This window comes from Carettochelys insculpta, chromosome 6, assembly GCF_033958435.1.
Source record: "Carettochelys insculpta isolate YL-2023 chromosome 6, ASM3395843v1, whole genome shotgun sequence".
NCBI lineage: Eukaryota > Metazoa > Chordata > Testudines > Carettochelyidae > Carettochelys > Carettochelys insculpta.
In genome coordinates, this window is record NC_134142.1 from 122,101,523 (window position 1) to 122,117,873 (window position 16,351).

General features: G+C 56.9%; 1 protein-coding gene across 1 annotated transcript; it reads right to left on the minus strand.

The window, feature by feature from the left end:
- Window positions 1–6,542: 6,542 nt before the first annotated feature.
- On the minus strand, window positions 6,543–14,711 carry LOC142014946 (uncharacterized). The gene is made up of 6 exons (XM_074998263.1): window positions 14,405–14,711; window positions 12,204–12,275; window positions 11,676–11,750; window positions 10,712–11,065; window positions 9,378–9,641; window positions 6,543–7,342 (listed from the first exon to the last, which is right to left on the minus strand). The coding sequence occupies exons 1-6, from the start codon at window positions 14,628–14,630 to the stop codon at window positions 7,086–7,088; spliced, it is 1,248 nt and encodes a 415-aa protein (XP_074854364.1). The 5' UTR covers window positions 14,631–14,711; the 3' UTR covers window positions 6,543–7,085.
- Between the last annotated feature and the right edge of the window lie 1,640 nt (window positions 14,712–16,351).

Consider the following 16,351-nt stretch of genomic DNA (forward strand, 5'->3'; position numbering starts at 1 on the left):
GGCCCCTCCCAGACACACTTGCACTAAACAGCACAAGATCCACAGAGCCAACAACTGGTTGCAGACCCTGTGCATGCAGCATGGATCCCCAGCTGCAGCAGCAGCAACCAGAAGCCCTGGGCTAAGGGCTGCTGCACACGGTGGACCATAGAGCCCCGCAGGGGCTGGAGAGAACATCTCTCAACCCCTCAGCTGATGGCCGCCATGGTGGACCCCACTATTTCGATGTTGCGGGACGCGGATTATCTACATGTGCCCTACTTCGACATTCAATGTCAAAGTAGGGCACTATTCCTATCTCCTGTTGGGGATAACGACTTTGACGTCTGGCCGCCTTAGGTCGATTTCAACTTCGAAATAGCGCTCGCCACGTGTAGACGTGGCCGGTGCTATTTCGAAGTTGGCACGGCTACTTCGAAGTAGCTGGCTCGTGTAGACTCAACTTAGCTGATTTAATCGAGTAGCGGCATGGGGGTAAAGGGACTTCGATGTAGTGCTGGCAGTTTGGAGCACCTGTGGCTACCCGTGAGCTGGCACTTCGAAGATTCCCACTTCAAAGTTGCCGCGGCACTTCAGTAGTAATCTCCCGACACCCTAATTCCCAAGCCTCCCTTGCAGTTGGGGGCTTATCCAGACACAGCCACACACTGTTCCAAAATTTAAGTCTGACTTCAACATCAGCTGCAGGTAAATTATTGCACCATTGTCCTAAATTACATTATCCTTAGCGATAATTGAAATCAAATGTGATATGCTACTGACCCTCTCACAGTACCTCGAGGAGTGAAAAGAGACAGTAGCAAGTATCAGAGGAGGAGCCGTCTTCGTCTGGACCTGCAAAAGCAATGAGGGGTCCTGTGGCACCTTATAGACTAACCAAAATGTATGAGCGTAAGCGTTCATGGGCAAAGACCCACTTCGTCAGGTGCAGGGCTGACAAAGTGGGGCTTTGCCTGCGACAGTGTATGCTCATACATGTCTGTGAGTCTATAAAGAGACAGTAGTGACATTCAAAGTGAAACGTACCAGTTTTGAGATGAGAGGCGGAGTCGGGGGTGCCAAATAGCTACAGGGGGTCCAAAGGAGAGACCAAAAAACTCACCCAAAAAGAGCAGAGATGGTGCACTGGCTGTACATCCATCCTGCCAGCTAGCACATGCAAAAGAATATCCCATGTTGCAGCTGTCCCAAGGGCTGAACCAGTAGCGGTAATGCAAGCACAGGCTGGCTCTGGGATGCACAGCCAATAGCAGCAGGCTTTTTTTTTTTATGGGGATGTCACATGGACCCTCAAGATGGTGACATGATTTAATTGCTGATGTTAGAGCTAGAAGAGCTGAGTTACTGCGGAGGTGGGAAAAGGGCTTGGTAGGGTAACAGGAAACAATGTGGCCAATGAAACAGCTGCAAAGACTGTGGGAAACGGAAGGAGTAGCACAGAAATAGGCCAGAGTGACCAGAAATCCAGAATCTGGGTTCATTAAAGCGGAAATGGGGAGGGGGGGAGGCATTAATGAAAGAGGAAGATGCTGTTTATCTGGCGTGTGCCCTGGGGCTGAGGCTTACGACACACTTCAGAGCTGGGTAGATGGCAGGAAATTCCTTTCCGTGAAGGACTAAGATTGCAGTTCAAGCAAAACTCGTGGCCCTACAGAGCCCAGCAGCCAGATCCTGTGCATCCTCTGGGCAGGCGAGACGCTCGTGTGCCTTTTGTGGCCAGCCCAGGTCTTGGGTAACAGGAAGAGCTTTGCAAGGGGGTTACTATGTCCCTGGTGGCCCCATGCTTCTTCCCACCCAGCCTGTCTCCTCTGGCCCTGGTCTCCTTTCCACTGCTTGTCTGTCCTCCCCTGCCCTGGTGCAGCTGTATCCCCTACCAGCCCTTAGTCCCCTCCCATGTCCTCTTCCCTTCGGCCTCTGCTGAACCCAGCAGCACCTGTGTCCCCCCCCTCCCCAATCCCCTCCCCCACTCCCACCCACCTTGTGCCTCATCCCGCAGCCCTGTCCAGTCCCTTCCACCTCTGCGTCCCCAGTCTTGCCTGCAGGGCCGTCCCTAGTGGGGTGCAGGCCCCAAGGTAACCTCCCTTCCCCACCCCAGCCCTTCCCCAGTCTCCAGCCCTTCCTGGCCCCATTGCACGCCCTTTCCCGAAGCCACGTCCACCAGAGATGCTCGGAGCAGTGGCGCAGGCTGGGGCCCAGGCTGGGGTGCTCCCCGTCATGCCACTGCGGGGAAGTGGGGAGATGGCAGTGGGACGGAGCAGGATGCTGGGCCGCCCCACTTCCTGCAGCTGCCATGGCCAGAGTGAGGGTGGGGAGGCCCAACCCCCTGATGCTGCTGTCTGCCAGACCACCCCCAAGTAACGCCCCCCGAGGATTCCCTTGGACCCACAAGCTAACCAAAATATGGGACCCCCTGGAGCACAGGGCAGCTGCCCTGAACTTTCCTAGGCAGGACTCCCTCTTTTTCCAATAATGGGCAGAATAAATTTTGTGATGTGCACCTACGCCTGTGCAGAGGTGCACCACCAGCAGCGACACATGCTGGGGGGCGTGCTGCTGATCAGCTGGGTGGCACCTGAATCACACGTGTGTGGCCACCTCAGCAATCTCCTTTCTTAATCCTGCTCCTGCCCTGCAATATTTACTCCCACCGCCTCTTGCGCCGTTTTGGGCATCTTTAGCCCACCGCCACCTGCAAAAACCTGAGAGTCCACAAATGAAAGAGATTCCCGCCCCCGCTACTAAAACCAACCCAACGCAGCAAAATGATCGGTTCATATATTATATAGAAATGAAACTTCAGTCACCACTGTTGCTGCAAAAAGTCTTGCTTAAACCACGTTAAAAATACCGTACCTCCTGTTAGAATAAACATGAAATCTTGTCCCCACCCTTAAACTTGTGTTTACCTGTGAATCACCATAGTCTGTTGCTTTTGGGGGGCTGGGGGCCAGCCAATCCCCCCCTGCTAGAATGTACCTTTTACTTGTTACGGCTGTGGGATTCCCAGGCCTACTGCAGCAGCGGGGAGCCAACTTTTTACGTCAGGCCCTGCTTTTCTTCCCTGCAATTAGCAGGTCCCCCCAACCCGTCTAACGTCACCCAAATCGACGGACATTTCAGCTACGTTCGTACAAAAAAAAAAAGCCCTTTTGGAGCATGTAAGAAACGAAGACTGTAGAACGTAAAAACTTTATTCATCCGTCTGTAAATGGGAATGAACAGACACAAAAACCATCACACATTTTTAATGCGATGGCCCAGGCTGAGACCCAGCAGCTGATTATGAAATGTCATGCCCCCCTGAAGGGGCCCGCCCCTCCCACTTTGCTTGCCCCCTCCTCTAATGGCTAGCACACTCCCCTGTGATGTGGGGGAGGCTGGTTCACTTCACCCCGCTGAGTGGAGAAAGGATTTGAACTGGGGTTTTATGCACTGTGCTGAAGAGCAGCCTCACCCCGACTGAGGGGGGTTTTCTGGGGTAGTTTTTACACGGCCTGTTGTCTTGGAGTGGTTAAACAGCCGCTGGAGCATGGGCATGAACTGGGACCTCTGGTGTCCTGACCCCCGGCTGTTTTGTAAATCCAGGCACAAGAAAAATCACCCGCTGTGGTTCCAGAACTATGGGAACACGCCGGTTTGCTTTTTCGGCTCCATGAGAGCTTTCGACCTAATTGGCCAATGGCTTCGGGACGACCTGAGCTGCACCCTGCGGCGAGAAAAACCTCCTAGGGCAAAGAAGTTCACCCAGCAAGCTTCCCCACCGGCATGCAAAACCCCACTGCAGCTGTGAGGTGCTGCCTGCAGCCTTGGGGCTCCCCCACCCACCCACTTGCTGTCAGATCATGAATCAGGCGGGCAGAGGTCTCGCTCTGTCCCCCAGGAGGGATTAACAGGTACACCACTTGAGGGAGGGGTGGAGGGAGGAAAGTAAAACCCAGGGCGGGATTCCTTCCCCCCACCCCCACTAGCCTTTTCCCGTGTCAAACGCTGAGCTCAGCTTCCACCAAAAGCCTGTCTCCTGGAGCCTCGCCCTGGAGGCATCGAGAGGAAATAAAAGCAGCCTCCGATGTCCCCAAACCCTCAGAGACAGAGACACCCGCACGCTCATGTCTGTGCTCTTCACATTTGGGGGCCGAAGACCATCTCCCCTGCTTTCCACCCATGGGCGGAATAAATTTTATTCTCTGCACCAAGGCACGTGTGGGTGTGAACCACCGATAGACACACGTGTGCTGCCAGCTGTGGGCGCTCTGCTCGTCAGCTGGGCGGCACCGGGATCTCTCCTGGGTGGCCGCCCAAGTGCTCAGCTGACAGAGAACCCTGACCTCACCCTTCCTATAGCTGGGACCCAGGGCGGCCTGTGGAGGTACCAGGGCGACTGGTGCAGGACAGCAGCCGGGGTCGCTCCCCACACCCCTCACAGCAGCAGCAGGAAGCAGAGGGTCCAGCCCCAGCCCCAGCCCCTGAGGGTCCCACTTCCCACCCCTGTGGGGAGAGCGGGGGTGGGGGGGTGACCCTGCTGCCACCATGTCAGCCCCCCCCATTAATCCCCCAGCTCACATGGCTGGGGGAGGCGGCTTTGGGCAAGTGGGCGGAGCTGGGGTGGGGAAGGGGTGGAGCAGAAGCAGGGGGCGGGGTCTGCAGCAGCACAGGGGTTGCCCTGAGCCCCACACCTGGTGCACTGGGAAGGCTGCCCACACTCGGCACTGCCTCTAGGGCCAACCTGCCAAGGGCCATCAGCATTGATTCCGTTGTAACACAGGGAATACCCAGGCCTGCCGGCCCTGCTCCAAACCCCACACCCTCCTCCTGCTCAGCCAGAGCTTGGAAGGCTCAGCTCCACATGCCCCCACCCCAGGTAACCCCCATGGCACCCAGCCCCACAACCCTCCTGCCCCCCCACGGCTGGCACGAACAAGCGACCGGCCCCCTCCCACGCCGGACCACCTTCTTTGGCAAAGGGGCCAAAGTTAAAACAATAACCAGCCCCCACTGGGTTAACATGAGCATGATAGCGAGTCTCTCCTGGGTGGGCTGGGTGCCAGACGGGTCCCTCCCTGGACAGAGCTCTGAGGGGTCGGCGCGGATGGAGGTAGATGGACAGCCAGTGCCCAGGATGGCAGCAAGGTTATCGCGTGGGGAGTCCCGGGCACGTCTGGGGGAAGCAGAGCAGAGCCTAGTCCTGGCAGCAGAGGAATTGCCCTGCCTGAATCCCTGAGAGAAGGACAGCACAGCTGACAGCCACCAGGGGCCCTGGCACACAGTGGGGGTGGGGTGGGGGGTGGGGGGGCTGTGCACTGGAAGGTGTGGCCAAGGACAGAAGGAGACAGGCCAATGATGGAAGGGGCGTGGCCAATGATGGAAGGGGCGTGGCCAAGGACAGAAGGGGCGTGGCCAATGATTGAAGGGGACAGGCCAAGGACAGAAGGGGCATGGCCAATGACGGAAGGGGTGTGGCCAAGGACAAAAGGGGCGTGGCCAAGGACAGAAGGGCGTGGCCAAGGATGGAAGGGATGGGGCCAATGACAGAAGGGGCAGGGCCTAGGGCAGATAGCACCCCTTGACCCCTTGGATCGCAGGGCTGGACCCCTTTCCTTCCTTCAGTACTGCGCAGAGCAATGCAGGAGCTCTGATGCAGCCTTTCCAAAGGGCCCAGAGCTTCCCAACGCTGCCCAAGCAGCAGCAGCAGCAGCAGCAGGAGCTCTGGGCCCCTTTGAAACACTGGGTCCCACTGCACTTTCCCCTCACGCTCTCCCCGCCCCCGTCGGCCGGCCTGTAAAAGGACGACTGGGTCTGCACTGGAAGCGAGAGCGTGTGGGCGGTGGGGGTGTACAGAGAACGAGGCTCCTCCGTCTCCAGGGGAAATGCAAAAGAGGAACCTGTGGCTGGGGAGCTGACGCCATCCAGCTGCCCTTAGGAAGCAAGCACCAATGTTTCTCATGTGGGGGGGATGATCAGCCACCCAAGCAATTGTCCAAGGGAAGTGGTGAATCCTCCATTTCTTGGCATCTTCTGAGCTTGCCCGGATGCCCATTAGGGAAGAGGCTTGAGTCAAACGCAGGTTACTGGGCTTGGTACAGGGTACCTGCGTGGGTATCTGGCTTAGGCTATCAGAACCTCAGACTGATCTCATGGCCCCCCCGTACCCGGGTTGTCAGTTCTAGCAGAGCATCTCTGGACTTCTCCTGTCCAAAGGCAGGGACATGGTGGCCAAGGGCTGGGCCTGCCAGGGAGGGAACAGAACTGTGGGGATTCAGGGCTGATGCTCTTTATCCCCCCGGAGACTGGGTTCAGCTGGAGACCGACTCACCCCAGATTTGCAGTTCTCACCAGCACAGCCGAGCAGCCATTCAGTTCAGCCTCCAGCCCTTCCTGCTCTGTGGCCAGCAGAAAGCAGCCGCCTGGGTTGCAGGTGGCTGGGAGAGTGAGGCAAGAAGGAGTTGCCATTTGGATTATGGCTCTGCTGTTGGCTAATGACGGATTCCTTTCCCCCCCCCCCCCCGTCATGTTCCTTTAAAAAATCAACTTTTCAGCAAAACAAACACATCAAACCAAAGTGTCTTGATTTGGAAATGCTGCCACAATTTCAGTTGGGAGTTGAAATTTCGGGGCCCATGATGACCCCTTTCTCCACTGTGGTCTGATCTCCAACATGCCCCAGGGTCTCTCCCTTTAGTGGGAGACTGTTGCATCATGGGAATCCATGGCCATGGTGCTTCATGGGAAGTGTAGTCCTGTTGAGATCCCTGGTCCATAGATGAGAACGGGGATGAGACATGTGAGCGACACCTTTAACAAGTTAGACCCAAATTGAAATATTTTAAGTTTTGGGTGAAATATTTTTGCATTGGGTGTTTGGCTCTTCCAACCATTTTTTTTCCCCAGTGAGCACATATTTTATCTTGTGGATCACCTGATTTGCCATTGAAAATAATCTCAAGAGAAAGTTTTCACGCAGCCCTTGTCTTAACCAGTTGTGGCATCTTTGGAAACAGGGAGAAAAGCCAGAAATGGGTTTCCCTCGCTTTGTGTGTGTGTGTGTGTGTGTGTGTTGGGACGGGTGGGAAGTAGGTGGTTCCTGGCCTTTATTCCCCTTCCAACTCTGCAACAAGGAACTTGCACTTGTCCTTCAGGGCCTTGTAGAGCTGCTCCTTGCAGTACCAGTTCCAGCTCACCATGAACTCATACAGCCTCCGCATTTTCATGGGGTTGGTTCTCTCAGCCATAATGATCTGGTATTGCTCGTAGTCCAACACGTCCCCCAGCAGCTTGTCCAGGATGCCCTCAACCAAGGTTACTCGCTGGATGAGCTGTTCTCGGTGCCGATCAACGAAGTGTGTCTCTGAGGGGAGAAAGAGGAACGCAAGAAAGTCAGGAAAGGGGCGGCCAGGTGCTCTCTGCTGCACTTTGATTAGCTGCAGGGTCTATCACAGGGATGGGTAGGAGCTGGCCCATGGGCCAAATCCAGCCCACCACGCCTTGTGATCCAGCCTGCAGTCTGCCCTTAAAGCCACAGAGAGGGGAAAGCTCTGGGGCCTACCCCCACTCCCAGCAAAATCTCTCAGCTCCTATAGGCCGGAAAGTGGCCAATGGGAGGCAAGAGATTTTGCTGGAGGTGGGAGCAGTGCAGAAAACCAGCCAATGGGGACTTGAGAAATTTTGCTGGGGGCAGGGGCAGTGCAGCACAATTTCTCAGCTCCCATTGGCCAGACCAGACCAGACCCCACCCCCCAACACTCTCTCCTGCACCCCAGTTGCCTACCCTAAGCTCCCATCTGCACCTATCTTCCCTCCCAGACCCTTCATCCCCTCCATAGAAAAGTGCAGCCCTTGACCACTTACCAAGATCTTGGAGTGGCCCCCATCAAAAAATATTGCCCACCCTTGGTCTATTAGCTACTCAGCTACCCAGGCATTCTGGGTGATTATCTATCTGCACAGCGTCTCAGCTACTCCAGATAATCTATGTAATAAATCACATGGTCAACTGGCTACTCCATTAGTTACACAACCAATTTGATGACCCACACAACACCCGGCCCATCTTGACATGCTGATTAGCTCCCCTCGTACCTGTATGGTTATTGCCCATTTTACTGGCTTGAGGATCAGGCCTTAACCATTCCTCACCCACAGGACGCTCTGTACTCAGCTGTGCGCCAGGGCCTCCTGCCCATGCATAATTATTCTGGTTCCTTCTGTCCTCCAAAACCAATCTCCTCCCCTCCAGGGGGTCCTATCTTCTCTTCATCTCCAGCTGCATTCAAAGCACCAACAGCTGCCACTCCTGCCCTATCCTGGTTCCTCTCCTCTGAGCCGGGCTTCCACTCCCCCACCAAGGCTGCTTTCTAGGCCAGCCTCAGGGCATTAAACCCAGCCTCACCTTTGATGGCTCTGCTGCTTCAAGACACCACCCATCATACGCCTCCTGCTTGGTACAATGTCCTACCTGAGGTTCCAAGACTCCTCTGCTTGTGACCATCCTTCTACCACGCTGGCTGCTCCAATGAATCTGCTCCCCATTGCTCACTGAGAGGAAGCCTTCCTTTGCCACCTGCTCTGAACTGTTCCCATGGCTTCGCCTGCTCTCTCCAGGTCTGTGACTCTCAAGTCTCTGCTCCTCCCCACTCCAACCCCAAGGGCTCTGCTCAGAGCTGTTGCTCTGAAGCCTTCTCCTGGAGATCTCATCAGACCAGCGCTTCCCTGCCAGGGCCTCTGCTCTCTGCCTCTATGGACCACCACCCTGGCCTCCTTGCCACTCCAGCCTGTGACCTGGGTTTCACTTTTGCTCTGATCCTCTTCTCGCCACCCCTTATATAAAGGCAGGGCCCAAATCTTGCTGCATCTTCCTCCCCAGTGTCTTAGAGATCTGTCCTTTCCCCTGTCCACATCCCCGAAAGCTTTCTCTGGGTCTTTATCCCCTTCTGTCCCCATCACGCACACTTCAGCACCTTGTCACTCCATTCCAAAGTGAGGGGATATGGGAGCTGAGACGTGGCCGTCCTGAGACCCAAGGTTGTGGTTCTGGCTCAAAACAACAAAGGGATTTCCAAAAGCCACATCCACAATGAACCGAATCCCTCAATCCCTTTGGGTTCAAATCCCCTGACAAGATTTGAGTCAGCTGCTGACGTGGGAGGAGCCTGGTTCCATCACTGGGGTTGGATCTGGCCCAAAGTGTAGGTAGGTAATCAAGAGAAAGGCTCTGGCACAGCAGAATCTGACTTCACTTTGATTTGGCCTTCGGCCCCAAGCTGCAATCTAACCGAGAGCTGGACATGTGCTCCTGGGTCCATCTGCCTTTCACCCCCCACCCTCTCCATTCAGTGCTCTTCAATGTAATAGAAAGACCCTGCCCAGCTAACCTGGTCACTCACCTTTTCTATCAGCTGCAGGTCCTCTGTCTTCCCTGGAAATGGGCTTAATTTCCCTGGATTTGGGGGTAATGTCTCTGGTGCTGGGGGTAACTTCTCTGGGAACTGCAGTAACTTCCCTGGAGTCCGGGATAACTTCTCTGGAAACATGAGTAACTTCCCTGGAGTCGGGGGTAACTTCTCTGGGAACTGCAGCAACTGCCCTGGTGTCAGGCATAACTTCCTTGGAGTCAGGGATAATTTCCTTGGAGACAGGGGTAACTACACCTGTTCAGAGACCCCAGGAAACAGAATTAGAGAGCAGGAGGAGACATTACAGCAGCAATTTCACTAGGGGAGATTAGAATAACAGTCCTGTCCACTTCTCCTGGTTTCCTTGTGAAGCATAGAGGTGAAATATGCAGTAAACACCTGTCTGGAAGGACTCTTCTGGTCGAGACTCTGGCCCTCCCCACAGCAAGCAGCACTTTCGAAGGTGCCAGGAAAAGTCAGGACCTGAGATTGTGAATTCTTTTGCTTAAGGACAGCATGCATAGACCAGGAGCCCTTGCCCTAGACATGGAACCTATGGGTCAGATCCAGGACAGCAGGGAGAAGGCCACATACCAGGCCAGATGGTCCCATCAGTTGGATCCGGAACAGCAAATTCTTATGTCACATCATTTTGTTCCGGGGGGGCGGGGGGAGAAGTTTCCAGACCCCATAAAAGACCTCTGTTGGGGAAGGGAAGGGAGACCAGCCCTTTCTGCTCAGCCTCACATGGATGTCTGCCAAATCCACCCAAGGACCTGGGTGGGGAGGGGCATGTTCCCACCAAGCCTATCCCAGCTCAGGGCTAGAATGGGAGGGAACCACTGATACGGGGCCTCATCCTGCAAAACCTCACTGTGACTGGGCCATCACCTGCCTGCAATAGAAGCCTGGTGGTTAATGATTTACTTATTTCAGGGCCAGCCGCTAATGCCAGGAAGGGCTGCAATGACTGGCAGTGTTCCCTGTAAGCTGAAAGCTCAGGCAGCCACCCAGGAGAGAGTCTGATGCTGCCCAGCTGATCGGCAGAGGCCCACAGCCAGGAGCCACAGCTGCACACGCCTCCGCACATAAAATTATTCCACATGTGGGTGGGAAAAATGAGAGAGAGACACCTGGTGACTGGTGCCTGAGATATGAAGCAGGCCAGCAAGCCGGGGTCTAGCTGACAGCCTGGTTGGCTGGTGGCTGGCAAGACAGACAGAACAGCATGTAAGACTGGAGGTCTGGAGACAGACATACACTAGGAGACGGGAAGCCTACACTCCCCACAGGCAACAGCTCTCCACCTTACAAGGCACACTGACCTGTGACCTCCAGCGCCCCGGTGCTCCTCTCAATGGGGGTCTGCAGGGCCACGTGTCCCACCCGGCAGATGAACTCAGCCCCTTGGTCCCTCTGCACTGACGGGGTGAAGAGCAGCATCACCACCTGCTGGTAGGTCTTCCCATCCTTGGCACAGGTCTCCTTGGCGACGATGCTGTAATCAGCCGAGTCCTCGAGGGGCGTGGCCACGTGGGCTCCCCTGTCCCTCCTGAGCCAGGTCACAGTTAGCTCCGGCGGGGAATACTCCGTGATGAAGCAGTTGAAGGCCACGTGGCTGCCCTCCACCAGCGGCTGGGCGTGGAATAGTTCGGACACCTCCGGGCTCCGCTGGACAGCTGGGAAGTCAGATGGAGAGAGGAGAGGGAAGGAGAAATCTTGCCTTGGATGGGGGCTTCTGTTTGTAGCATCTCCTCACAGCTGCCACTGGCGTTGGACTAGATGGGCTCATGGATCTAATCTGGACATGGGAAGGAGGGCAGGACATGGTCCAGGCTGGCCCCATGATCTGGCCCAGAGTGGCACAGAGAGGGCAGGACAGCAGGCTGAACGGGCCCATCAGGGCAGTTCCTATGTCCCATCCTTACATCCCAGGCCAGCTGGACATTTCTGGACGCAACCAGGGATCTGTGTTGAGGAGGGGGAAGGGGACCCGGCACTCTGTGCTCAGCTCCACTCAGCGCCTGATGAATCTGCCAAGGCAGGGCTTAAATTCCCTCCACTCCAGCCTGAAGCTGTTGGCTCACAACCTCAGATCCCAGCCCTCGGGGGCAGGAGAGGCATGAGCCAGTTTCAGGGGGTCAGCAGAGCCAAGGCCGTCGTCTTCTGTGGGGCAGAAATTGCAAGCCTGGGCACTTCCCATGGGGCTGAGGCCCTGATGGGAGGCTTGCAGGGACTCCTATAAGCAGTCGATGAAAGTTTAAGCCCTGCCCCCAGGGAACCACTGACCTGTGTGTCCCTCATCCTTGTCTGGGGGGAGAATTTCCAGCTGCTTAGGGTCAGGAATCGCCACAGGAGCGGGGTCTGGAGCAAATGAGACAGAGCAGAAATGTCAGTGCTCTAGACTAGAGGGAGTCGCAGCTCAGAGGTGGGAGGGTCAGAGTCCACTCACATGGGGCCTCCATCCCAAACACTTGCCATGGGGCCTCCAGGCACCCCACTTCCCGAGGGCACCTCCGTTAGGTCTCAGTCGTGCAACAGTCACGACGGAGGGAAAAAACCTTCACTGGGCCTCTTGTGACAAGAGTGAGCGAAAGGCACAAATGGGTGTGTGGGGAGGGGGGAGACAACATTCTGCTGATCTTGAGAAATGCATGGGAGGAGACTATGGGGGTGATGGTCACCCCAGAAACCTAAAGGGCTGTAGGAGAGTCCTCAGCAAAGCTGCCCCTGAGCCTGGGATTTGGAAAAGCAATGATCTGCCCCAGGGCTGGGGGAAAGGACTTTCACACCCTTCTTGCTCTGCAGCCCACTCACCTGCCTCTCCGGAGGGGGCACCAGCAGTAAGGGGCTCGTTCGGTGCAACAGCAGCTGCAGATTCCGGGGGTGCTGGAGCAAAAAGGGGGACAATCAGGCTCAGGATCTGCAATCAGCTTGCAGCACATAGTACTCCCGCCGCACGTGCTTCCCCCACCAAGGCACACAGAGGGGGATCATGACAGTTCCTAGAGGCTGGAACAGGCACCCACGTGGGGCATTGGGGTGGGGAAGAGGATGGGCCCAGGAGACACCTATTGTGGAGCAATTCAGCAGACCAAAAAACTAAGGCAATTCCCCAGGGAAAAAGACAAACAATTTTGTTAACCTGTAGTCGGGGTGGAGCGAGTCCCTCGCTTTATCTAAAGCACCACACGGCACACTGTCCACCCTGCCCTGCAGGGCTCCTGCTCTCAGCCGCCCAAGGAGGGTCCCTCCGAGGGCCCCTCCTTCTGGGGCTGTGAGTGGGAGCCCAGCCACAAGGGGCTGGGGAAAAGAGTCATGAGATTTCCAAGTTCTGTTACAAGGTCACGAGAGAGGCTTAATTTTGCCTAGAAATTACTTCTCTGGTGCTAAGTTTGCAAGCGTTGGCAAGCCTGCACCAGGAAGGCTTAGCAACGGACCAGTCCTCTGTTGCGTCAGGTGCTGTACAGAACCAAGATCAAAATGAGAGACCCTTCCTCCAGCCAGGGCACAGTTACCGTGAGCTTGTGGAAAGTAGGGGTGCTACAGCCAGCTTGCCCGTGCCCAAGGGTCAGCCCCAGTGCCAAACCACCGCCAGCTTCTCCAGCCCGTGGCCTGGCCTATTGGCTTTGCCGCTGCCCACCAGCCTTGGGAGCTCCACTGGCCCTTGGGCTCCCATTGCTCACTAGCCCTGCCCCCGTGGGCTCTGCAGCCAACCTGCCCTGCTGGCCCCAGTGTCCAGCCCGCCAGCCCCAGAGTCACCACTACCACTCAGAGTCCTACCACCAGCCCAGCGCTCTGCCCCTGGACTCAGCGGGCTCAGCAGTTGCCCCAGCTGTGACTCCAGTCTGGTGGCAATGAGGGACTAAGGTTGCCAGCTCTCCCAGACCATATGGACCAGACATCACTGCAGTGACTGACGTCCCATTGATCCAATCGGCAGCTGTCAGAGGCACAGAACAGGTGTGGGGCGGGGGATGGGGAACTCGGCATCTTCACCCAAAAAATTCTTCCAGTGCCACCGTGTGCTGTTTCGGGGGGCAGGGGGTGTTGATAATGAGCCAAGAGGTCGAGTTAATTTTCCTTGGCGATGGGAGGCTAAAGGAATAACTCATATTCCCCTTCCTGCGTGGAGCCCCAGGGTACCCATATGTTCACAACTAACAAACAGCCACCTTAGAGACACACATTTAACGGGTCATGACCTTTCCTGGGCAAAACCCACTTCGTCTGAGGAAGTGGGTTTTACTAACCAAAGCTCGTGACCAAAGTGGTTCTCAACCTGGAGTCCCCGGACCTTGGGGAGCCACAAGGGCACTGCTGGGGGTCCAGGGAAAAAATAAAAGGTAAATAAAAATGGTCACAGAAAATAAGCTTTAAATCAATGGCAACGTTACACTCAATGATTCTTTTTCAATCCAGTACCTTCCAAAACCGTTATGAATTGCTGTCCAAAAATCTATGCTGCCATTTCCTTTTACGCGTAATGACGTGTACACAGCGGCTGGAATTGGCTTTGATGGGGGTCCAGGAACAGTTGGAGGGGGGCAGTTGGGGGTCTGCACTGATGTAAAGGTTGGGAACCCCTGAAGGCCATTTCCTGTGTGTGTTAGTGTGTGGGGGGGTGGGGAAGGAACAAGGGGTTTTGCCTCTGGATCAGCTAACAGCCTGGCTTTCACTTCTCACCCAGGAGCTGGGGGGAGTGGGGGAGAGATTCTCCCAGGCTTAGAGGGTCCCTAACGCCACCCCAGCTAGCTCAGGGTGTGGCAAGGAGCAGGGGCGCAGCAGGGCAGGCCGAGGGCGGGAGGGAGGCGCAGAGAATGAAAGTGAAAACAATTGTTGGGTTTTTCTTGGGGCGGGGGGAAATGGGGGGCGGATTCCGATCCTGGCAAAGCGTGAAGACCGAGGCCGATTGCGGGCCGTTCCCAGCTTCTAGGGACTCCACCAGGAGAGGGATTTCTCCCTAGCTGGCTCGGGTCAGAAAGGGTCGAAGAGAGGGGTCCCCCATCTCTCCATACCGTCTCTGCTGCCGCCCTCTGGGGGGTTTCCGTGGTCCAGGTCTGCGAACGCCTTCACGGCTAGCCCCAGGTCGCAGCTCTTCGCGGCTGGGTGCGCCCCTTCCTCCGGCTGCTCCTCAGAGATCAGCTTCGCCCCCTCCTTCAGCAGGGACTCCTGCAGCCTCCTGCTGAACCGCTGCAGCTCCCGCTCTCCCTTCTTCTCCAGCTGCTTCAACAGCTTCTCCATACCGGCCCGGCCCGGGGCGAGACGCGCCCCCGCTTCCCGTCAGCGCTGGAGAATTGGAGTAGAACCGATTTCCACCTCTGCTTTCCGGCCCGGCCCGGCCCGGATCCCTTCGCCCCACCCCTTGGGCATTTCCCGCCTTAGTCACTGGCGGCTGCTCCTCTCCCGCGGGCGCGTCCGGGAAAGGGAAGCGGGGTGGGGGCTTCGCTTTCTCCTCCGCGGGGCGTTCCAATCCGCATCGAACGCCCGGCGGCCGAACCCGGATCGAACGCCTGGCGCGGGAATCGAACGCCCGGCGGCCGAACCCGGATCGAACGCCCGGCGCGGGAATCGAACGCCCGGCGGCCGAACCCGGATCGAACGCATGGCGCGGGAATCGAACGCCTGGCGGCCGAACCCGGATCGAACGCCTGGCGCGGGGATCGAACGCCCGGTGTCCGAACCCGGGCTGGGCTCAATCCGTTGGGTGCCAGACATGGTGTGGAGCTGGGCAGAGGTGCTCGCTCTAACCTGCCCCCCAGTGGGGCTGGCCCCAACACACACTTGAAAACCCCGCCCCCCGCAACTCACATCACCTCCCCCACACGGTACTCATCCCTCTCCGGCTTCCATTTTTCTGACGAAAGTGGGCAGAGCAAAGGGGACCCAGGGCCTCTCCCCCCCTAAAGTTGGCATGGCCAGGACGGTGCGTGGAAAGGGGACTGGCCCAGCCAGTTGGGACCTGTGGCCTCCCTGTAACTAGGTGAGCTGGGCTGGCTTGTGCCATGCAAGTTAGACTGGGACCAAAAGGTCCCTTAACACGGATGAAGGTGGAAACCCAGGGCTAGATGTGTGCCTGGTCTGGGGGGAGATAGGAGGACTGGCCGCTTGATTGCCCCCCCATATGACTTCTCCCTATGCCATCCCAGGAGAGGGCCAGGATAACCCCCCCCAACCACAAACCCCACCTTTATCCTGCTTCTTCCCATCCTACACCATATCTAACCCCCCAGCTTTGTCCCCTCCCTGCTCCGTGGCAACTGGTAAGGGGAGCTCCAGGCATGCCCCCCTGTTGCCCCAAGCCCCTCCCCTCTCTTGCTCCGCCCGGCCCTTCCCATCCCTGCTCCACTCCTACCCTGCCCCCTCCCCACCTCTGCTTCACCCCCTCCCTGCTGCTTCCCCTCCACCATCTCTTCACTCAGGTCTCCTCCCCCACTGGCAGCACAGCCCAGGGAACTAGCTGGGGTCTGGTGCTGGTAGCAGGGATCAGCCCCTCCCCACCCCAGCTGCAGGGGAAGTGGAGGGACATGGCCAGGAGCTGGGGGAGCAGAGCAGACTGGGATCATATCACCCCATTTCCTTATGCTGCTGCTGGTGAGCGTGGGGCCTCTGAGCCCTGCTGCAGGCACCAGGCTGCTCTGCTAGTCCCCAGGCTGCTCAGAGGCTCTGAACCCTTCCCCGCCGGCCCACAGTGTTTGGGGACATGGGCCCCCTCCTGCTCCCCGATGCATTGCCCGTGCTTGGCAGGTCATAGCCCTGGCACCTCCAGGCTTGCCCTGCCAGTTATGAACGTAAAAATATGGCTGGAGGCCCCGGCCCTTCTTTCCTGACACATTAAGCACTGTAGAAATCTGAGCTTCACAGCATCCCAGGCACCGAGTCGCTCAATTCCTGGGGCCACCAACTCCGAATTCAGAGATTCCCCAATGCAGTGTCGCCGCGCATCAAACCAGTCGCCAAATTCG

Coding starts and splice junctions, on each gene's coding strand:
- LOC142014946 (XM_074998263.1), bottom strand. CDS start 14,630: ATGGAGAAGCTGTTGAAGCAGCTGGAGAAGAAGGGAGAGCGGGAGCTG. Junction 11,751..12,203: donor TGCCCCCTCCGGAGAGGCAG/GTGAGTGGGCTG, acceptor CATTTGCTCCAG/ACCCCGCTCCTGTGGCGATT. Junction 9,642..10,711: donor CGGGGCGCTGGAGGTCACAG/GTCAGTGTGCCT, acceptor GTCTCTGAACAG/GTGTAGTTACCCCTGTCTCC.